Here is a 24,256-nt window from a genome sequence, read left to right as displayed (position 1 = left end):
AAAGTGATGTCTCTGCTTTTTAATATGCTGTCTAGGTTGGTCATAGCTTTCCTTCCAAGGAGCACGCATCTTTTAATTTCATGGCTGCAGTCATTGTATGCATTGATTTTTTTTTTTTTTTTAGCCCAAGGGAATAAAATGTCTCTGCTTCCACTCTTTCTCCTTCTGTTTGCTATGAAGTGATGGGACTGATACCATCTATCTTAGTGTTTTAGTGTTTTGAACATTGTGTTTCAAGCCAGCTTTTTCACTCTCCTGTTTCACCATTTTTGCTCTCAGAAGTTACTTTAATACTAGCCTATATAAGTTTTGTTTGAGAGTTTTAATAAGGGACATAGTAATTTTGGGTTGTTTGACTAATCAAGGAAATGTGTAGATTGTAATAAAGTAGAATTGAGGGATAGTAGAATTATTTCTAACTGGGCTTGCAGAATCACAGATAACTTCACAGTTGCAGTGACATTCTACCTGGGCCTGGAGGATTTAATAGTTTTATGATAGGCAGAATATTGCTTATGTTCACCCTTCCTCCTGGAAAGACATAGCTGGAAGTCAAAGGTACATGGCATATTTTTGGTGTTGTTGAGTTTAGAATGTGGGTGTCTTGACGTCTGGTAGGAAAAAGTCAGGAAAAAGTACTTGATCAGTTGGAAGGCTTTTGATGTTTTACCAAGAAGGCCAATCTGTTGTGCCAGCATTGAAGAGTCTCTGAATATTTAGAACTTGGTACTGGCCATGTGGGCTGAGGGATGGCGCCCTGAACACTGTTTGTGGTCTTATAGCCGAAAGATGAATTGCTGGGTAGACAGTGATGCTGCGACAGATAATGCTCCAGAGGATCAGGTTTGGGGGTGAAGTTTGCAGTGGCCAGAGGTGATTCATATTTAGACAGTATTGACGGTTGTGTGCTCTTTTATTCCGTGATCCTGACCATGTCTGGAGATCTGGCCCAGAATGGGAGTTGAAGTTCATTTACACATAACTGTGTATTCTCTCCTCTGCTGTGTTCTAGTTGCTCCTTGCTTCCTTCTATTCTGTTACGTACTGGTCTTAACTGGTTGTTATCTTCATCTGTGGGCTGAATTCTATACCTTGAATTGTGTTTCAGGAATAGCCACGTCATGTGATTGTGGAAAAAGAACGTTGATACGATCTTCAGCTGTCTTGAGGTCTGTGGTGGCTGGTGGAGTGTGTGGCAGACTGGGGTGTGTTGCTTCCGACGTGACCCCGAGAGAAGTTTTTGCTATTCCAGGGAAATGTAAATTGCTTGGTTTTCCAGCCTTTTCTCTTTTGTCTCTGGATTGAATTATTTTTCTTTTATTGTGGTCAGTTGGAGCAAGGTTAAGTTCTCAATATGACATGTTGGCTTTTTTGAAAGGTTTTCTAGAATTCTCACAATTCTCTTCTGGTGCCATAGCTCACTGAAGTTTATTCTAGCACATTTTGGTTCAGACAGTTTATTAGATAAGACTTTGGGGCGTTCTTCCTCTGAATTTTTTCTTACAGTTCAGTGCCACATGGGAAATTTTTTTGTTTTTGTTTTAGGAAAGATTCGTTTAGTTCAAGCCTCTGTATAATTCTGGCACTTTTGTAATATTCCAGCTTTGACAGTTTTTCTTACAAAAAGTAAGTTATTCTTGATACACTTCTCTCAGATAGGAGTTAGGCTAACAAAAGTCATGTCAGCATCATACAAACACATTAGCAAATATTTACCTTAGTTTTTCTCCTTTTAGTAACATTAGGGAGCATTTATTATTGTCAGAATTCAGTTTTTTTTTTTCCTGTTGTGCTTTGAGTTCAAATCGGTAGCCCAAAGGTTATATGGATTACAGGTGGTATGTGTGTGTGTGTGGTGTGTGTGTGGTGTGTGTGTGTTTGGCTGTGCTCCATGGCTTGTGGGATCTTGGGTCCTCTACCAGGGATGGAACCTTCCCGTGCGGTGGAAGCATGGAGTTTTAACCGCTGGACCACCAGGGAAGTCCCTAAGTGTGCTTTTAACAGGAATTGTTGACATCAGAACAATTTGTTTTGAAGTTCTTTCTAGTTACTCTTGGCATTGTGTACATGTAATACAGGAAAAAAAGCATTTCAAAAATCAGTCTGGAAAATGGGTGAAATAGGAGCCATTTGCAGTGTGTGCTCTGCATGCTCTTTGGGTTGGCGTTCTGTCAGTGGCTGCTGGGTGAGTGGCCAGCAGGATAACCAGTATTCACATCTGCTGTGTGTTCCAGCAGTATGTCTAGGGGTGGGATGGTAGGTGGCAGACTCACTGTCTCTTTCTTTAGGAAGTTAAGATGTTCCTTTAAAACTTTTAATATTTCTTTGGAAAAAAATAAACATTGTAAAGCCATGATGTGATACTAATTGGGAGCAGAAAGGCAGGCATGAAGAAAAGGTTTAGGTAGTGATCTGGGGTATATGTTGTTGCCTTTTGTACAATTAATGTTATCTTTCTTCTAGTCCGAGTGGTAAGAAGTTCAGAAGCAAACCTCAGTTGGCAAGGTATCTGGGAAATACTGTTGACCTCAGCAGTTTTGACTTCAGAACTGGAAAGATGATGCCTAGTAAATTACAGAAGAACAAACAGAGACTGCGGAATGATCCTCTCAATCAGAATAAGGTGGGTTAATCAGATGGGTGCTGTTTCAGAAGCTCTCCCCAGAGTCTCTTGCGTTGTTCTGTGCACTGGAGTTTTGGTTGTCTGAATGCCCCAGTTTTGTTTTTTGCTTTTTTTTTTTTTTTTTCCCCTTCCTTCTCCCCCCTGCAAAACAATTTAACTTAATAAGTCTGATTAATTTTCTGGTAGTTGGCTTACAAAGAGAGAGAGCCTAAGTAATGATGTTGAAAACAACATTTCAGTATCTCCCTAGGCCAATGTATATCATACTCTGGACCCATTGGGACTGTTGACAAAAAATTCTCTGTTGATATTGTCTCCTTTTTGCCCCCCGTTAAAATAGTTCGTGTTGCCCATAAAGAGGCAAAATTTTATTGTGGTGCAAGTACCCTTACCACATAGTTTATTTATATGTCCCTGTTAATTTTCAGGATTAGGATTTGAGAAAGAACAGTTTTTATTTTGACTTTTCGATGGTATTGAAGAATAATATTCCTTTAGGAGTAATATTCACATTCTAATACTGTGATTGGAGATTTTTCCATTAGCTTTTACCCTTAGTGAGTTGCTTAGTTGATGATATATAAGAATTTACATGAGTAGCATTTGAATTATGCTAATTTAATTGTATTAAAGCCCCCAATATCTTTACAAAGAAAGTGCCCACCTCCCCCTGTTCCCCAAAGAACTAATCTTATAACCTCCCCCCACCCAGTTTTTATTAAAGCCCCCAATATCTTTACAAAGAAAGTGCCCACCTCCCCCTGTTCCCCAAAGAACTAATCTTATACCCTCCCCCCACCCAGTTTTTTTTCCTCTAAATTTCAGAGAAACGTGTTACGTGTGTTACCACACGATTGTCTCACACTGGCCGTGAAAGCGGTGGAGGGAAAAGGAAGGACTTTCTTTCTAGGATGTGACTGGTGTGGGCGTGCGTGCCCCCTGGGAGCGCTGTGTTCGCTTGAGGACCGGGAGCCCACGTGTCGCAGGGCGGGCCGTGGGTCCAGGCAGTCATGCGCTCATGCTCTGGCTCTGCCTCTTCCTCGCTCACAGTCACTGGCACCTTGATTAACCTCTGATGGCCTCAGGTTTCTCATCTGTAAACTTAGGATCATAAAAGCTTTCCCTTAGCGTTGATGTGAGCAGTAAACAGGAGTTTCCGTGAAGTCACCTAGCGTGTTCTTTTCCTTTTCCCGTTATAGCTTCCTAAGCACCAAGCTGCCTCAGTGAACAGTGTCGCCTGGTGGCCCGGATGGGAAACTTTCTGACCCAGCCTCCCTCCTCGCCTTTTACTTTTTCTGGAGAATATGGGGTCTCTGCTTTATATCCCTCTTTTTTTCAGAATTTAGCTTAATAGTTTTTTGTTTTTTTAAACAACAGCTTGATTTCCAAGAGCATCGTGTGGAGGTGAGAATGCACTTGTCCTCACGTACTGTGTTAGTTACCTGGCCCGGTTTCCAAAGTGGTGTTGGCAGGTCCCTCGTTTAGAGAGGCAGAGCTGGAAAGGGATGCTTTGAATTGCCTCTGAGTTGCCCACCTAACTATGGTGTCGATGGTTCTGAAGGTGTTCAGGGTAGTGGTAGGAGTAGAGGGTGCTCAAGTTAGGACCTTGAGTGCAACTAGGGTCATTAGTAACTAGGTCACTAGTGTAACTAGGGGTGAAGCTGTGTGATTTCAGCTTAAGAAAACCTTGATTCTGGGTTTATTTTGCTTTTTAAATATAAGAGGAAAATTAAGATATATTTTTCTGAAACTGCCCCTTTAAAGCTCTAAACAGTCCTGGACATCTTTTGAAGGGGCTAAAATATTTATGAAATGAACGGAATGCTTCCAAAGCACCCCGTTGTTAGCAGAATCACAGTTGAGCTACGCTCAGTGTAATATGAAGATACACCTCCTGCTAGGTATGGTTCACTACAAACCTAAAACTAATTCATCTCTAGTTTGTGTGCACCTTTCCGCTCTAGCTGCGCTGGACTGCTCGTCATCCTGCACCGTGGCATGTGCTTTCAAGACTCTGCTTGCTCATGTGCTGTTTCCTCTGCTTGGAATGTGCTTCCCCCCTTCCCCTCCATCTGGTGACCTGCTCCTCATCCAAGGCCCAGCTCCATTGTCTCCGTCTCTGTGAAGCCTGCCCTGCACCCTCGCCCGGAGCCAGGCCCTCCTCCCGTAGGCCTCCTGGTGCTTGGCCACGAGGCCTTGGCTGTCGGTCTGCGGCAGCTAGACTGTGAGCTCCGCGAGGGCGAGGCCCGTGTCTCGTGTTGCTTTGTTTTGGTGTATATACATAATCCAAAGCCTGGCACACGGTAGGTACTTAATGAATGTTTGCTGAATGTTTATTTTTCACATCATTCCAGAAGTTTATAGTGGCCATAAATGTTGATTGAATCAATTAATACACCATACGGATTTTGGAAATGCCTTTTGTTATCGTTTTCGGAAAGTGCTCTGTCTGAATTTTGGGGCCCTGATCTTATTTTTGCATCTGATTTTATTTTAATTAAGACAGAAAATGGAGTTTTTCCTTTTTTTCTAAGTAAGTTCCCTTTTGGAGTAACACCAACATTAAATATCTCTATAAAGCAGAAAACATATTTGTGGGTAATTAATAGTAACTATGCCAGGTCTTTCTAAAGTAATAATGCAGTATAGAGAAAGTTGAGAGATACAGAGATTAAAAGAGATTTAAACAGGAATCTGAGGTAGAGTTTGGCTTTGAAGTCAGATTGTGAAACTGGCTGAAGTTCATTAATTACATTAATATTTTTTAATATTCACTAGTTTTATTTTTTAGATTCCACATATAAATGATATGTGGAACAGTTTTTGTTTGTCTCACTTCTTTAACTTAGCATAATGCCCTCCAGATACATCTATATTGTTGCAGTGCCAAAATTTCATTCTTTTTTTTTTAATTTTTTTTTTTTTGTGGCTGCGTAGTATTCTGGAGGGTGTGTGGTGTGTATGGTGTGTGTGTCTATCTATGTGTACATTTATATATCAGATCTTCTTTCTCCATTTATCTGTTGATAGACACTTAGGTTGCTCCCGTGTCTTGCTTACTGTAAATAATGCTGCTGTGACCATTGAGGTGCATGTATCTTTTCAAATTAGTGCTTTTATTTTCTTCAGCTACATACTCCGGAATGGGATATTTTTTAAAGACTCTATATTGAAAAAATGAGAAATGTAAAGAACAATATAAACTTTGAATTATAAGCAATACAATTATAAACAGTATAAATTATAGTTTATATTGACTGGTATATTGATTTTAGTATATCTTTTGTATCAGAGGGGAATTTACTGAGTGAATATCTTCAAGTACGTTTGGAAAGATACCTTTTGAAGAACTTTAAAAATGCTTTTTAATTCTTCTAGGATTGGTGGGTACAGTAGAGTGGAGATTGTCTTTCAGTTGGTATTTACTAAGGCTTTTGCAGTACCTCTTCCTGTTTGTCTCAAACTCAGTCTCAGACTCACTCTGGAAATCTGTTCCATTCTAGATTACATTGTACCTTATTGATTTTCTTGCCACTCTCATAATTATTTCTAGCCCCTGCTTCCATCTCTTTAGTTGATAAAGTCAAATTAAAATAACCAGTTTGTTACTGAACATAGTCCCTTTGGCTAATGGAAGAAGACTAGAGAGTGATTTGGAAGTCATCAGCCTCGAGCTGGTGTTTTGAAGTCCTGAGTGGCTTCCTCGGAGCTCACTCAAGGGTGGGGTCGAGGAGGCGGCACTGTCGGTGGCGGTTTCTGTGACGATGGAGCTGTTTCGGCCACCAGCCACACGTGGCTGCTGAGTGCTTGAAAGGTGCCTAGTGTGGTTGACTAACTGAACTTGTAGTTTTATTTAATTAAGTTTAAATAGCCACATGTGCCTAGTGGTTACCATATTGGACTGCATGGTTCTGGAGTGTGCCTCTTAAAAATGATTTTTGCTTTAAAATCTAAATACTGTTTAGGTGTTTATGCAGGCTTTGTTTTTCCAAAGAGATGTTTCAAGGTTTTAAGAGATAACGATCCTTAACCTTTTAAGAAGGAAGTTAATTTCTTAAGATACTTAGAGAACAGTCTTAAGATTGGATAGAGAAGAGTATGGTGATCCTCAGTGCGTGATATATTTAAAGAACTTCAGTAGCTTAGTTTTCCTGCTAGAAATTTATTTTAATGTTTCAGATGTGTAAATATTAAACTGAATTCTGAAACATTTATGAGTTAAATCTACAAAACTAGTAAAATTCAACTTCCCTAACGTTAATGTGACATATATTTTACAGCTGGCTCACTCAACAATATGGATCTGGTATAGAACAAATTATATTTCAGCCTGACTTGTCAATGCTGCTAATACCTTGGAAAGACTCAGTTCTTTCATCATATTTCTCTAGTCACACAAATTGGATGTATTTGGTAATAAAGAGCATTATGGTCCCTTGAAGGAATTAATTGTATAAGTCTGCCATTATTTCTTCTCATGAATTACCTTGGTTTATGGTAGTATACTGGGCTTCCCTGATCGTTCAGTGGGTAAAGAATTTGCCTGCCAAGGAGGAGACACAGGTTCAATCCCTGGGTCAGGAATATCCCCAGGAGAAGGAAATGACAACCCACTCCAGTATTCTTGCCTAGGAAGTCCCACAGACAGAGGATCCTGGCAGGCTACAGCCCGTGGGGTTGCAGAGTCAGGCACGACTGAGCGACTGAGCGTGCGTGTAGTCTACTCCTGTGGCTGTGACCACAGTTTGGATTCTGTGTGGCCCCGTCCCAAGTGCTCAATCAAATCATCCAGCAGGTGATTTGCTCTAATTATCTTCAGCAAAATAATAATAGCAAATTCTTGAAGAGAGCTAATATTTCTTGGGGGCAGTAGCGTTGCACATTGAAAACTTCAGTGAGTTGGTGGTAGTGGTGGGAATCAGATTGGGTGTCGGATGTAGAATGGGTACCATTTGGGAAAAGTGGGGTCTGGAAGCAGGAAGAGCAGTTAGAGCAGTTTAGTCTAGAGAAGCAATGAGGGCCTGGACTAACACTGTAGCCTGGAGGTATAAAGAGGTGAGACTCAATCAAGACAAGTTAGTAGATGAGTCCCTGATGATTGTAGAGCATGGGAACTGCTGATGCCTACTTCAGTTCTGGGGTGAGTCCCTTGGGACAGTGGTCAGGGGGGAATAGGGCAGGAAGAACAAGTTTGGGGAGAGGGTAGGTAAGGAAGACTGAGTCAAAATACTCTTATTTCGTGGACTCTGAAAGACCTCGTAGACTTCCAGGGATTCCCGGGTCGCGCTATGAGAACTCCTGTCATAGTGGTTTGCGAAACATTGACATTGCCCAGTGTAGGGGCAGATAGAGAAGTATACTTTGTAGTGTTCACTGGATTTTCAAATAAGTTACCTGATGACTTAGATATAACCAGCATCAGAGGGGTAGAAGGACCAGGAGTCATATTTAGAATGCCAGAAACTTCCTGGGAAACCAGAAATTATGAGCAAAGATGTAGCCTGCCATTGTAAAAGTTGTAAATTTTTTCACTTAATCTTACTTGATTACGACCTGCACACATGGTGGAAAGGATATTCTGTGAGACGCATCTCCCTCCTCTCCGAGTCTCTCAGGCTCAGCCTCTTCCCTAGAGCAATTACCGTCAGCCAGTTTGTTTGTGCACCCTTTCAGAGCTTCTGTGGACTTCCAGAGCGTGTATACATACGTGCATTTCTGCCTCCGTCCTCGTAAAATGGTTAGACTGCTCTCGCGAAGTTTGAATGAGAGACGGAGCAAAGAGGACAGCGTTTGGAAAAGAAGGCACGATCCTGGAACATTATCATTGTTGTTGTTTTTCCTTTAAAAGATGAAAGAGGCCAGCTTGGAGCTAGTAGAGTCAGGAAGATGTCTAACCTGAGAGTCCACATTTCAGGATGCTCTCCAGGAACCTTTGAAATGTGTATAATATAATGTGTATAATTGTTTTTTCCTAAGGAGAAAGGAATCTTTACCAGTTTCTCAAAGGAGAATGTAATTGAAAAAGTTAACTACTGTTTTACAACAGGAGAGGGAGCAAGGCTTTGGCAAAAAATGTTAAGGATCAGCTCACTTGCTGTAGCTCACATTAGACCTTTGTTTAACTGATGAGGAATTTTTTCAGTTATTGAAGTAGCACCTTAGTGGGGTGATTTATTTCAGAACTAGGGACCCCGTTGTCAACTAAAGGGCCCTGTGATAGGATCAGTCTGATTACCAGCTCCTGGTATTGTGGTAACATCTACAAGTTGGCTTCCACCTTCCTAGTATCTTTCCATCTAAACTGAAGACAGAGATCCCATTCCTTCCGTAAAATATTCCTGGCTGATAGAAAGGTAGCTGAAATCTTTTCCAAAGATGCTGGTGCTGTTTTCATCATTTATTAAGCCTTGTGGAACAGAGTGGCTTCTGGTCTCTCTGTTGGACACGTTGGGGGTGGAAAGGGGAGAGAGTAGATCACAGATGACGAATCCAGCATTTCTAGGCCTTGACGTCCTTACAGGGGATCACCTCACTTAAGTGTGGGGCGCCCTAAGTACAGGTTTTGTTCAGTTGAAAGAAACGGACAAAAGCAGAAGTGAGGAGCGAGTAGCTGTTACAATGGTACAGTGAGGAATAATGATGGTCTAGACATACATGCTGGAGAAGGCGATGGCACCCCACTCCAGCACTCTTGCCTGGAAAATCCCAGGGACCGAGGACCCTGGTAGGCTGCAGTCCATGGGGTCGCTAAGAGTCACACATGACTGAGCGACTTCACTTTCACTTTTCACTTTCATGCATTGGAGAAGGAAATGGCAACCCACTCCAGTGTTCTTTCCTGGAGAATCCCAGGGATGGGGGTGCCTGGTGGGCTGCCGTCTATGGGGCTGCACAGAGTTGGACACGACTGAAGCGACTTAGCAGCAGCAGCAGACATACGTGGTAATAGAGGTGAAGGGATCCTGGTCTTGTTCTAAATATGGGATTGACAGAATTCACTAATGAACTGGGTGTGAAAGAGAGTACTCAAGTGTGAGCCCTTAGATTTTAGGTAGATTGAGTGACTAGGTGAATGGGGTTGCCATCTACTGAGATCGCCTTAGGAAAGAATTTATATGGGTGAATACAATGAATTCAACTTTGAGTGGCCAGAGTTTGAGATGCTTATTAAACATCCAAATGGATTTGTCATGTCATGTATATACTGATTGAGAGGTCTGAGCTGGAAAGTCATTAGGTAGAAAGTTACGTAGGTAGTTTTTCAAGTAATGGGCCTGGAGCTTATAGACAGAAGGATCCAGAATGAAGCTCTGAGAAAATCCAGTGATTAAAATTGAAATAGAGTAGAAGGAATCAGCAAAGTGGATTGTGAAAGGTAGGAGAGACACGGGAGAGGAGAATGTTTCAAAAAGGAGAATGGTCAGGTATATTGATTGCCACTGAAACGTTGAATGGAGGAAGACAGAAATTTCCATTGAGTTTGGCAGCAGGAAGGTCATTAATAACCTTGATACCAGTGGTTTGGGGGGAAAGAGAAGCCAGGTTGGATTGGGTTGAAAGGGAATGAGAGTTAAAATTGTTCATGGTGGACAATTCTTTCAGTAAATTTTCTTGACTAGGAAGGAGAATCACTAGATGGTAAATGAAAGGGATGCTGATTTGGTGAATTTCCCATTTTAAATACTGTGGAAAGGTAAGAATGGGGCCTGTTGCACCAGTGGAAAACCACAGAAGTTTAAGAGCGTTGACAGTGTAGGGATGGACCATGGAGTCTGTACTAGGTGGGGAGGGACGTGGAAGAGGTTTTAAAGAGTAAGAAAACAGTCAGCCAATGGGCAGGGAACATTGATGGGTTCAAAGAACCTGGAGGGCAGTCCTCAGTGAGTTATAAGGGCAGGAAGTAGAAATTGGAAGGTTGGATGCTTGCCTGAGATATTGGACACTGTATAGTTACCAGAGTAGACAAGCTTGTGCCTGTAATGTTAGGTGGGTGAGGCTGGGTAGAACAGGTCAGAGGACTCAGGATGTTGGGTGGATTATCCATGTGGGTATTGAGGCCTCTAAGAATGAGGACTAAGAGCTGGGTTGGGGAAGAAAACATGAAACAGAAACTAAAGTCTTCAGTGAGTAAAGGAGAAATCAGGGAGGAGGGTAGAAAGTCATACAGTCAGACCCTATGAGCTTCAGGGGAGCTCTGCTTTTTGAAGGAGGAAAAATAGAGAAATGATGTGAGAAAGTAATGGGGAGAAAGGAGGAAAGCAGAACCACTTACTGGGCCTTAGAAGTGTAGTTGTCAGAGAGGAAGAGGGGAAAAGCCTCTATCTGGAAGAACTTTAGGGGCATAGGATCTTTGAGGGATGGCAAGTTTAAGGAAGTCTAGGAACTGGAGAGAATGTTCAAAGAAAATATTGAGGATATAGGAGAGCCGCTCTGCTGACCAACTTCCCAAGAGTGTACAGGGCAAGGACTGGCAGGGGGAGTGATGGGTAAGGTTAGGGGTTGGTTTTCAAACTCAGCTGGTAAAGAATCCTCCTGCAATGTGGGAGACCTGGGTTCGATCCCTGGGTGGGGAAGGTGCCCTGGAGAAGGGAATGGCTACCCACTCCAGTATTCTGGCCTGGAGAATTCCAGGGACTGTATAGTCCATGGGGTGGCAAAGCGTCGGACACGGCTGAGCGACTTTCACTTGGTTTCGCTTGTCCATGACTAGCATTTTTAAGATACGAGACAATGGGATAGAAAACAGTGCACATCCCATTTAGTAAGGCTAAGTATTTTAGGTGATTTTTGTGATCTATACACCCTTGTGTGTACTGAGTCATGATTTAAAGTATATATTTCTACTCTTAGTTGAAGTCAAAAAGGTTTGAGGGCCACTGAACTACAGGGTGGACATACAGAATATTATAGAGATGAGTACTGCGTGATGATGCATGATCTGGGGGGCCTGGCTGTTCGGTTATTATGAAGATAGGATGTGGGGTGTGATGGGATTCATTTTGATAATTGCTAGAGCAGAGTATGCAAACATTTGGAATATGATTGTCCTGATTTTTTAGAAAGGAGGTGTGTGTACCTCTGCCAGATAAGTATTATGAATGAACTTAGAAGCACTTTCTTAGGCAAGTAGGACTTGTTTGGATCTCTGAGCCCCCAAAGAACTGACTTTATTCCTGCCTTAGTTCTCAGCCCCCCTACACGCCTGATGTGTTACAGGACTACTCAGCGGAGTATGGGCTCCTTAAACAAGCACCTTTGCTCAGCTTCCTGAGAGAACAGTTTTACCATTTGGGGCAGGCTGAATTCTCAGTAAAGTTTTTGGAATCCAAAGTTGATTAGCTCCGTTTATCTCCTTGTTGTCATTTAGTCACTCAGTCGTGTCTGACTCTTTGCGACCCCATGAACTATAGCCCACCAGGCTCCTCTGTCCATGTGATTTCCCAGGCAAGAATACTGGAGTGGGTGGCCATTTCCTTCTCTAGGGGATCTTCCTGACCCAGGGATCGAACCCATATCTCCTGCTTGGCAGGCAGATTCTTTTATCACTGAGCCTATGGAAGCCCCTAGTTAATATTACCTGGTTTATCACCTAGTTAATATTATTCTTACAGGTTGAATTGTGTAACTCAATCAAGTGATTACCTGTCTCATCTCTGTTACTTAATCTGTTGACATCTTATTAATTGACCTTATATTTTGTCCCAAGGTTTTAATTTCCATACCAGTCTCCTCTGTCTAGAACCACTGCTAAATTTTAGGTTATTTTAATATACAGATGAGAAGTTGTTATAGCAAGTTATACTGAGATGATCAAGTTTTCAGATCCACAATGAACATTTTTCCTGAACCATGGCTGTCTAAGAGCAGTATGGCATGCTTCTTGCCAACATACATAGATTGTTTTGATGTCTTAATCTCATCTTGGCATCTACTGGGTTATACATTGTTTGTACTCTTTATTTCCCATTATTTCATGATACAACATCACTCTAATTGACTTTGCCAAAAACACCATCTGAGGATTATTTTCCCATGGGATACTTTTGTAGGGCTGGCTATGTATCTGTAAGCATAACTTCATGTTATATAGTAATTAATGGAACAAGTCTGGGGGTTATTTTCCATTAGTAATCTTGAGGTATATAGTACAGATGATTCTGTCTGGTAACTTTGACATGGATGTTGTAGACCGCCTTGACTTAGTAGCTTCCACTTAACATAGCGTGCATACGTTTAAGACTGACAGTGAGACTATTGAGGAATAAGGGCTGCATAACTTAAGATCTTACGTGTAACAGACCTTTTATGCATCATTTACTCCATAACATTTTTTTTTAGCACATTCTGTGTGCACAGACATTATTTCAGATTCTAGAAATAATATAGAGGAAGATTCTGTGTTTGTGGAACTTATTATTCTAGTGTGATGACTAACACAATTTAAATATTAAATACTACACAGTTAATTAAGAGTGGTTGAGACTGACTTGGTGGCTGTGTTAGGCCAAATGATCAGAAGGGAATGATTTTTGGCCAAGAACTGAACGAGAAGATTCAGCTCTACAAAAACCAGAGGGTAAAGTGTTCTAAGCAGAGGGAATAGCCAGTGCAGAACCCTTAAGGCAGGATACGGTTAGCACGTGAGGACAGGTGGTAGGAGCCTGGAGGTCAGTGCGTGGGAGAGAGGTACTAGGTGAGAGCAAGGAAGCAGACAGACCTAGTCGCTGGACCTGGCCCACCAGGATGAGGAAGGGTATAGGATGCTCTTGTGGACTTCATGTAGGGAGCAATATGATTTTTTTTTTTTTTTGCTGCTGTGTGGAGAATGTACTATAGAGGTGCAGGAGTGGAAGTCAGGGGCCAGGTATAACAGGAGGCTATTTACCCAAGCTGGAATGATGGTGGCTTGGACAGTGCTCATTTAATGAATAATTAAAGAAGGAGTAGGATGTAGCAAGAGACATTGTAACTAAAGTTGACCTTTGAACAACACGTTTGAACTGTACGCATCCACATATATGCAAATTTTTTTTTTTTATAGTAAATAACTGCAGTACTAGCGGTCAGCAGTTGGTTGAATCCATGGCTGCAAAACCACAGATCAAAGCTTTCTTTGTGTGAAGGGTTGACACTCCAAAGTCCCACGTTGTTCAAGGGCCATTCCAGAGAACTTCTAATTTTCTCATATGCAGAAATCTTCAGCTGAAAAATGAAGATAACTAAGAAGTTATTATAACTAACAGCACTGTTCCATTTTTTGGCTAATTTGAGCTAGGTGTTTAGATATGGGAGGGATAAAGATTTCTAGGAAGCAAACAGAGAACAGAACTTTAGCCACGTTAGCAGACAGACTTGTTGATGAGAGTAGTCTGTTCAGTATGAGTAGGTTTAGCTTGTTAAAAGTTAGTTCCTCAAAGATATCAGAGTGCACGGGACCTTCCGAGAGCTTCTGGGCTTGACCTTTATGCTAATGATGAGAGTAGATGTAGAGACATAGTTGCCCGTGGTATGGTTTTGTCAACGTTTATTTTGGATGTTGGAGTTTCTGTCTGTGGTTGTCAGTGTCACTTAAGTTTTATAGGTCCTGCAGAGTTACCTGACTTTTAGACTCTAGGTCAATGAGAGAATGAAGCCCTGCAGAAAATGATTTGTGTGACTGTTCTTACAATTCTAAGGTTGTGTACTCAGCTTGGGCCAGCCCAGATGTAAAGGAGATGATGAATTCCATGCAGTGGAAGCCTTAGTTTGAGCAGAGCTGCTCTGTTTGAAACTCATTAGCCTTTAGCCATCAGTCCTTTTCTAAAGTTCCAAGTTACTTTTCAAACAAAATTCTTCAAAACTTGATTTCAGTGATGAATTTCAAACCGCTTCAATTAACTACATCCTTTTTTAATGAACTCAAAGTAGAGTCCACCCATTTTATTATCTTCTACATATTCAATATTCCATTGATCTCCTTAAAAAGGTATTCTCTTATTTACAATATTACATGAAGTGGATTTTCCTTACAAAATCATAAATCTCAGATACATATTTTCTTTACTTTTTGCAAAAACCTTTTTGCAAAGTTGCACGACTTTGTCAATATACTAAAAACCACTGAATGTCAATATACTAAAACCCACTGAATTGTATAAAATGGTGGATTTTATGTTGAGTGAATCATATAAAAAAACTGAAGGACTGTAAAGCACTTTATTCTGTTGGCTTTTGACTTTTGTGGAAACGCATTGGCTACCATGTATATCCGGGAGCAAATCCAAAATTAGGTTTTGAAGATAATCTTGGTTCCCCCTAAAGCTCAGGCTCCTCTTTGCATTAACCAGGAAGTGACTTTCCTTATGGGGAAGCTTAATAGGTTAAGGTTTTAAATTTCAATAGCATGTTCAATAAGATGCTGCTGCTGCTGCTGCTAAGTCGTTTCAGTCGTGTCCAACTCTGTGTGACCCCATAGATGGCAGCCCACCACGCTCCCTCGTCCCTGGGATTCTCCAGGCAAGAACACTGGAGTGGGTTGCCATTTCCTTCTCCAATACATGAAAGTGAAAAGTGAAAGTGAAGTCGCTCAGTCGTGTCCAACTCTTAGCAACCCCATGGACTGCAGCCTACCAGGCTCCTCCGTCCATGGGATGTTCCAGGCAAGAGTACTGGAGTGGGTTGCCATTGCCTTCTCCAGATAATAGAGAGAGCTACTATTTATTCAGAGTTTATGTGCCAACATGACTATAAGCTATACCACTGTTTTGTCTCCTCGCTGCCCTGTGAGTGTAAGCTCTGAAGGATTTTGGTATTTGTGAATGACTATACACAGCACACGGTCTGTACCTGGCAGATAGTAGGCATTCAGTATTTGTTCAATAACTGACTTAGTGAAAGCTGCTTGAGCAGCAGCATCGCACATGCAGTATCTTGTTTGATTTTTGTAAGAATCTTAAGAGCAGTTACTGTATTTACCTCGTTTACAGATGAGGAAAGCGACTTTAGAAAAAGAAAGTCTTTGCTTCTCAAATTGGGACATGAATATCTCTTGGGGTATGCAAAACCACAGAATTAAGATGATACGTGGAAGTGTCCTGTTTTCTTTCTTTTCTCCATTTTAAAAATTGAAGTAGGTGGGGGTTTATCTATTTTCAAAAAAATTTAGAGGGTAGCAATGAAACAGTATTTGAACGGTACAGGTTAAAGACACGTGATCTGCATCACCGCTTTAGTTTTCCTCTTCTCTAGCATTGTGTGCTTAGTCGCTCAGTCGTGTCCGACTCTGCAACCCCATGGACTGTAGCCCGCCAGGCTCCTCTGTCCACGGGGATTCTCCAGGCAAGAATACTGGAGTGGGTGGCCGTTCCCTTCTCCAGGGGATCTTCCCAACCCAGGGACTGAACCCATGTCTCCACATTGCCTGCAGATTCTTTACCAGCTGAGCTACCACAGAAACCCTTTCTAGGATTAACCACATTAAATCATTGAAAGGTTACACAGTAGTCAGGCCACGCTACTTTAGTCCTTTTCAGAGTCATCTTCAGTGAGTTGTCCTTTAAATATGTTCTTGGCTTTTATGGAAGGTCACTGGAAAAAGAAAAAGCATTTGAAATCTGTTTAATATCTGTTGTGATATTAAATGTCTATTTTTTTTTCTAGATTTAACACCAGCTTTTGTTTTCCTCTTTAATTGGTATGCTTCCTCCTTTCTGAGTATGAAATCTACGTCATTGAATGTTTCTTTTTTTGCCCACACCCGTAGAAAGTTCAGATCCACATCAGATGGTTAAGGCTAGAATCAGTCACTGTTAACCATTTCAAAAGGAAATTTGTTTCTCCTTGTCCTTGATTAAAATTAATTTTTATTGTATATTTGTGTTTTGAAGTTTTAAGAGCCATCTCAGATATTTATTAGAAAGATATAAAAGTTTAAAAAATTTTTAGAAAGTTTTATTTTTGTATTCATCCCAGGGGGGAGAGAATAAACTGTCAACAATTATTTGAGTTATTTGAAAACTTCACAACTTAATATACACATTATTATAAAATACAGTGAACTTTTATTTGTGTGCTAGCCTGTGTACTGAGAAGATATATCAAAGATCAGAAACTGTTAGAATATGTGTTTCTGTCAGTTTAGTTTTATAATATAAGGAACTTTGTTTCACTTATTCCTTTATCGAAAGGGAATATTTCAAATACACGAATAGCTTTAATCTTGTCCGATTTGAAAAAAAGTACTTTAAAGGCAAAAAATAGTAGCAGTCCCTTTTCTGATCTGTTTATACAGTAAGGTTAAAATTTTGCTGTGATTTTCCAGACAACTTTCTATTCAGTAATTCACATTTGCGTTTTTAGATTGTTATGTAGCAATACACAGATATATTAACCATGTTTTAGTATTGAACTCACACATGTGCAAGAGTCTCAAAAAGAATGCTAAAATAACCACCACTATAATGACCATTATTGTATCCACCAGTGTTTATGTGGGTATATTTCCTAAAACTACAAATGTTAGATTTTAATCTTTGGCAATATGGTGTTACAAAGAAATCGCTCTGCTTCTGTTATTGTTCAGTTTGGTCATCTTCATATATGCTTAATCCTTACTAGTTACTTGCGTTATTTCATTTTGTTCTTCTTTTTCATTTCCCTTGGTGTACCAGTGTTACTGGTTTCTAAGAACTTATTTATGACTGAGGATGTCATGCAGTACAAATGAAATACCATATTTTATTGCCATCAGTCTATTATAATGTTTTGTAATGTGTTTTGTATTTATATTAAAATATAATCATGTGTTTAAAAAAATGTTTGCTTTATAACTCCTAGGTTCATGGCAGATTGGTAGTTATTTAGGAAAACTCAGACAACTGGGTGTGAATTAACAGTGACTCTTTTGACAGTCCTCAGGAGAGAATGGTAATAAAATTTACTTTTTTTGTGACAGTTTCTGGGTAAACCAGTTAGTCCAGCTTCTCAGGTTATTTTACATGATACTATTGTAGAATATCTGGGTCAGGAAGAGCCCCTGGAGAAGGAAATGGCAACCCACTCCAGTACTCTTGCCTGGGAAATCCCATGGACAGAGGAGCCTGGTAGCCTACAGTCCATGGGGTTGCAAAGAGTCGGACATGACTGAGCGACTACTTTACTATTGTAGAATAAAGAATTAATTAGTGAAAAATTCTTTCTTCAGGGCTTTCAGGCCAGTTTAAAAGAGAAAAAATAATAAAATATAAATAAGCTCAACAGAAGAGCAATGCTGCATACTCTTGAAAAATCTCGTTCCGCTCCCCTGGGCAGTAAGCTGTCATTGTCAGACAGTGACATTTTTTAACCAATAGATTAATTTTTTATTGTATCACAAACATAATGAAAAAAAAATTAGTCTTAGCATTGTAGCACCAGTAGTTTTACATGTTTCAGGCTTCCTTCTAGTCTGTGTGGATTCAGGATTTTATAGTTTTTTCCCTCTTATAGTTTTGAATAGTTTAAGCTAGTCTCTGCTTCCTCCAGTCATTCTTTGTAACAGAACCTTACAGGCTCGACTGTGTTTGTTCATATAAATAGTTGCTCTGTGTTTCTTTGTCTACTGATCCCATCTTTGTTCTAATACCAGCAGAGTATATTATTCTTTATTTAAGTACACAAACGTTAAAACCAAGCAAGGTATTGTTTTGTGGTAGATACTGCCTATAACAAATTAGTGGCAGGAAGAGTTCTTTGTAAGCCATTATGTGTTAAGCGTCTTTTGGACTGAATACTGACTGATACAAGTTGGTTGGCTTCACTTAGGGTCTTACAAAGCTCTTGATGTCATAAATCAGAGGGATCCAAACCTTCTGCACATCACAGAATTACCAAGAGAGTTTTAAAACTACACATTCCTGGGCCTCACACTCTTTAGAGATGGAATCCTAAGTAGTTATTTTGCAGCCTGTTGGCCAAGTTTCCACACCTGTAAATCAAGTTTAAAAAAAAAAAAACAAAACATAAAGATAAGAAAATGAAATGCCTGGGAAGTGGTATTGTTAGAGTTTTTTAAGATGAATGTGCCTCTTAAAGGTAAGCACATATGTTGGAAGAAAAGTGAATGAGAGAAAGGAATGACCAGCATGCCCAGCATGTACAGAAGAGCAGTGTGCGTGGGGTGGGATTGGGGGGGCGAGTGCAGACTCATTGAATAGGGCACCCAAATAACATAACTGTAATAATGATCAGATTAATTTCTGATATTCTTTAAGCAGAGGTCACAAACTCAATACCTGTAGGGCTCAGACAGGTATCACACATGTGAGCTGAGGCCTTTTGCAAAACGACAGCCCTGGACACCTCTAGTGGCCGCCATTGCTAATCAGTCATCGCCTGTTTTGGCCACATCAGTCCATTTCTAGATCTTTGAGTTTTTAAGAGAAGCTAGAATTCTCGATTTTATGTGAATTTTATTTGTGGCTCTTAGCTTCATTGACTCAAGAGACTAAAAACTGGAGCAGAACACCTCTGTGGGTTAGACCTGGTCTCCCTGCCTCCGGCTTGCAGCCTTTGTTTTAGAGCAGTGGTGCCCTGGTGTGGTCCCTGGGCCAGCATCGGCATCACCTGGATCCTAATTGGAATGCAAATTCCCAGGCCCGACCTCAGGCCTCCTGAATCATCATTTCTAGGAGGGAGACCGGGTAGTCTGTGTTTTCATAAGCCCCCTGGGTAACTCTGATGCATGCTCAAGTTTGAGAAACACTATTTTGGAGTCTGGAAGTTGATAAAGTTTTTATTTGGAGATAGTTAAAGTTCATTGACATCCTGTAGATGATTTATCAAGTACACTTCTATAGTAAAAATACCTAATGTAATATATATTGCTTTTGGATATATTTGACCCTTTCTGTTTTTTTGCCCAAATCAGAATGATGTTGTTTAGTCATTAAGTCATGTCCAACTCTTTGCGACCGTATGGATTATAGGCCACCAGATTCCTCTGTCCGTGGGATTTCCCAGGCAAGAATACTGGAGTCGGTTGCTATTTCCTTCTCCAGGTAATCTTGCTGACCCAGGGCTTGGACTCATGTCCCCTGCATTGCAGGCGTGTTCTTTACCGCTGGGCCACCAGGGAAGCCCGAATGAGTCAAATCACATTTTGTTCTTTTTCTTCACCCCCACCCCCAACACCTTATGTTACAGTACTTCCTGTAAATTTAATAGAAATTCTGTGCCACATTTTCATTTCATTAAGAAATAAAAATCTTACATCCTACTTTTTTTTTTTTACTGGTTGATTAAAAGTCCGTAAGTATGTTGCTTGCTTTTCTGAAACTTCAATTTAAAGTTTCTTTTTAAAAAGTAAATGTGTTATAAAATTAAAGATAAAGAATATTTTATTACATTTTCCTCAATTGAGCTTTGTTTGTGGGAATTAGAGCTTTCTAATTACCTTTTTTTAAAATATATATAAAAAAGGGAAGGTTAACCTTTGTGGTTTTATGTAAGCCTGGACCCCTAACAGTTGAGGAGGTAATTTATATTTTAATAGCCAAGAACGCCATTATCTTCCTCCATTCTCAGAATGTAGAAATGATTGCTTTCCTGGTTATTGACCTGAAAGCCCTCCTTCCTCTTGTATAACCCAACCATAAATATATATTTGTTTGCTTAAAAGTTGCTAGTATCTTGTTAATCAAATCAATTATGAATTTTATATAGAGAATTTTTTGACATTTTAAAGAACATGACACTTTTTATTATGAAACTTCACATAAGTCTTACATAATAAAGTGTTTAAAATATACTTCAGAGTATTTAAAATGCTGAGATTGGGAAGTTGGTAATAATCCAAGTTAAAGTAATAGATACTGAATTAATAAGTAATTAATGATATTTATATATAGTATTTATTAATTAAAACACTTATATCCACAGGGTAAACCAGACTTGAATACAACATTGCCAATTAGACAAACAGCATCTATTTTCAAGCAACCAGTAACCAAAGTCACAAATCATCCTAGTAATAAAGTGAAATCCGATCCACAGCGAATGAATGAACAGCCACGTCAGGTAAGGATCTAGTTGGTTCTCCAGTTTTATTTTTCAGAAAATTCTGGTATCTTTACCAGTCATAGTTCAACTTAACTCTGGCTAAAATGGAATATATTTGGAAAGAAAATTGTTTTATATCCTAGGCTATTACATGAATGCTGGAGAATAGCTCTAAGACAATATTTAGATAAAATGTTTTAAGAAAAAATTAAGTTAATTAAAAAAAATAAAAAATTAATTTCATGGACTACCTTTTTATGCTTTTGTGTGAACGTACCTCAGACTTGGTTCTGCTCATCTTAGCTATTTTTTTAAAGATTATCTTTCCAGGGAGAATATTTCCGAAGGGGAAGAAGCATGCAGTTTGTGTTGCTAAGTTTAAAAATATTTTCTATTATTTGAAAACGACTTTTTGTTCTGATTTCTTATTACATGAAAGCAGTCCCTCCCCTTTGGAAAAACAGAAGTAAATAAACTTTGTCAATAGGGTATATTGTCCTGTGACTTCCATTTTTGTATAAATGGCATTTATTTTTCTCTTTCTTTATTGCTTCAAGCTGTATTCCACCAGAATCTTTTCTCAGAAAATAAGTATTACTGAAAGGCCTCCCTGCCGCTTAATAATGCCACACAGCCCGGGGAGGGAGACTTGGCAAAACACTTAAACTCTCCAAGTAATCTTGCGCACTCACTCCCTAATTGTGGTAAAAAAAGTTCAGGTGCTTGGTGAAATTTTAGTAGCAACTGGGGTGAGGGAGTGGAGGGAGAAACCTCGGTGCATTTTTTTCCTCTCCTTTCTCTTCCTCCTCCCACTTACGGATTAGAAACGCTGATTTACCTACGACCATTATCTTTGCCTCTCGTATTCCCCTTTTGGATGTCTCACTCCACCTTTTCATTTGAATTTTGTTTTTCACTAGTCCCTCGAGTGTCTCATCCGCAGACTTCATAAAGGACTGGGCCAAAACTTTCAGACAGTTGGTCTAGAAGAAGCTACCTAAAGAAATGCAGTTCCCACATCCTCTGTAGTGTTTTTTCCTCTTCAGGTGAGCCAGGAAAACAGAAGATATTTGGAGCCACATTGGATCAGCATCTTGCTATAGATGTCTCAAGATTTGAAGTTCTAGACTTGCTTTACTGTTGGTCCCCAAGAGATTCAACAGGGGCCATGTAAGTGTATCACATCCAATATAAAAGATGCATACCTGCATGTGCCTTTAGGTTCTTGTCACCACTCAGGTTTCCTGTGGGCCATTCAGCTTCCTGTGCCAGGCTTTCCCTTCTGTTTTACTCCTGCACCCACTGTTAGTCACCAGCCATGGGCAGTTGAGTGTATTCATTCCAACAGGGAAGGAACGCGGCCATTCCGAACTTGGCCCACCTTGACAGAGCCATTCCCTGATTGTGTTCTTTCTTAGGTACTGTCTAAAGTCTTGAACATCTCGTCCTTTGGCTTTTTGGTGATTTTAAAATTGTTTCTTTGTAAAGATTTTTTTGTTAATTGAAAACTCCACGAGTATGTAATTGGGTAAGACAGTTTGCTTCAAAAAGCCACAAAGATAAAGAAAGTGGAATAATGCGTAATGTTAGTTCCATATCGAAAACTTGAGTTGTCTCATTGAGAACAGATAGCATTTAGTAAATTCTAACCCCCTTTGCCCTTGTCAAATCATTCTCAGTAGTCTCTGAACAAATATTTTCGTTAAGGACAAACCAAATAGCAAATTATGGTCATTTTAACAGGAGTTTGTTTTCTGCACCTAAGTTCAGTCACAGATTTTAAAAACTGTACTTATTAGATTCACTGGGTGTTTATCTGGTTATAGAGGTATTGGCAACCTAGATGTTTACAGCTGAAGTAACCAGATTAGTTGCTCCTTACTCTTTGGTACATTGAGGAGTTTTTAAGTTTTCCTTCTTTAATTAAGGTTTATGAGATTATGCTCAAGTGAAAAGATCTGTCAAAAAATCAAATCCCCACCCCCAGCCCCCATACAAAAACACATGTCATTTTTAACCCAGATTTTTGGAGGGTTTTATCTTCACTTTAGCGCTTTCATAGAAAGTGTTAAAAATTATTTGGGAGGTTACTTCTTCAGATGCTTGGACTGTTGTTCACATTGTCCTCTCGTCATTTGACAGTTTCTGCTGGATGTTTTTGATTATACTGAGACACTAGTTGTCTCTCCCCCTTCATCTTGAACATAAGCACTGAGGTCATATTTGACTGCTGTCCCCCTCGTAGGATTTCAAAATATCAGACTGTGCCTTGAGTAAAAGTAGGGAAATGGTAAAGAGGCAGCTTTGGTGTTTTCGAAATCGTGATCTTGTCATCCTGACTGTTCCAGTTTAGATGTGGGTCTTTTGGTAAAGGAAGATGCTGATTTTAATTATATTTTGACATTAATATGGCAAAAGACTGCTAATGAGCTATTATTGTTGAGGAGATAGGCAAAAAAATACATGGGCAAAAATTCTTCCAGTTTTGCTACCTTTTGCATAGCTTCATCGAACTAGATTAGTAATATGAATTGCCAGATATTTCATTTGGAGGAGTTATTCTGATTGTAGAGTAAATAAATTAGCCAGTGAGGTGTCTGTTTTTTGAGGTTCCTGTAGATATAAGTGTTTTTTATCTTAGCTGTAAATATTTATTTGGCTGTGCCAGGTCTTAGCTGTGGCATGAGGGATGTGTTCCCTGATCAGGGATCACACCTGGGCCCGTTGCTTTGGGAGCACAGAGTTAGCCACTGGACCGCCTGGGGAGTCTCTACCTTAACTGTACCACATTCTTTTAGGATATTTAAGCTAGTGGTCTTGTAATTCCTTTTGGAGTCTTGAATTTTGAGACCTAGAATTAGGATTTGATTTTTGGATCTTTTACCCTGAATCAGTTTAAAATGTTTAGTCTACATGTGAAGCAATCATAGAAATTAATAATTCCTGTTTTTTGTAACAAAACTCCTATGCCTGAGTCTATCTATATGGCAGTCTATTTTGAATTCTTTAAAATATGTGAATTGTGGATTTCTAATATATTAACTCCTTGAAAATGCCTTAATTTTAAAAGCGCAAATTAGGGCACAACAAAAGTGCATTAAACAGAACTCGGCAGTGATTTCTGCCTGTGATTAATTATAAAGTAAAAATAACTTTCGTAAAACCTGGTCATGATAGTGTAAGTAGCTAGCCAGTTTTATATACACTATAAACATATCTAGCACATGCTTGTCTTTTTATTAGATTAAAAAGAAACCTGGGGTGGGGATGGAGGGAACTCTACCAACTGTAAGACTGTTATTCCAAACAGTAAGATCAGTGAACTATCCTTGTCTGGCCAGATATGTAAATCTCATCCTAAATTCTTTTTAATCCAATTGAATTGTGATTTTGTTGTTAAGGGTGTCTTTCCTAGCATCCTTCTTTCAGTATATGAAGATCTCATATGTCTGTTTCTTATTTCTTTAATGCTGTCATCTTTGACACTTTCTGGTCTCTTGCTTTTTCTCTTTTTTTAACCCACCAATCAAAGAAATTTCGTCTTTGAGCTTCATCTTTTACTTCTTCCTTTTAATTAAACTTGCTGGGCTTTAGGTGTTTCTGATAGTCTTTGAATAT

General features: G+C 39.7%; 1 protein-coding gene across 2 annotated transcripts in view; it reads left to right on the top strand.

Annotated features, from left to right (window-relative positions):
- Nucleotides 1-24,256, top strand: part of MBD2 (methyl-CpG binding domain protein 2) — a 67,796-nt gene that overhangs the window by 13,574 nt on the left and 29,966 nt on the right. Inside the window, exons 2-3 of one of the 2 annotated variants that reach the window (XM_070779093.1) lie at nucleotides 2,464-2,623; nucleotides 20,519-20,656. In XM_070779093.1, coding sequence (XP_070635194.1) covers nucleotides 2,464-2,623; nucleotides 20,519-20,656 — 298 coding nt within the window. Of the gene's footprint in view, nucleotides 1-2,463; nucleotides 2,624-4,587; nucleotides 18,600-20,518; nucleotides 20,657-24,256 lie in introns of those variants that run through there. The other variant, XM_070779094.1, reaches the window with a different exon arrangement.

Source organism: Bos indicus, chromosome 24 (assembly GCF_029378745.1).
Source record: "Bos indicus isolate NIAB-ARS_2022 breed Sahiwal x Tharparkar chromosome 24, NIAB-ARS_B.indTharparkar_mat_pri_1.0, whole genome shotgun sequence".
Taxonomy (NCBI): Eukaryota; Metazoa; Chordata; class Mammalia; order Artiodactyla; family Bovidae; genus Bos; species Bos indicus.
This window is presented reverse-complemented; position numbering and strand designations above follow the sequence as displayed.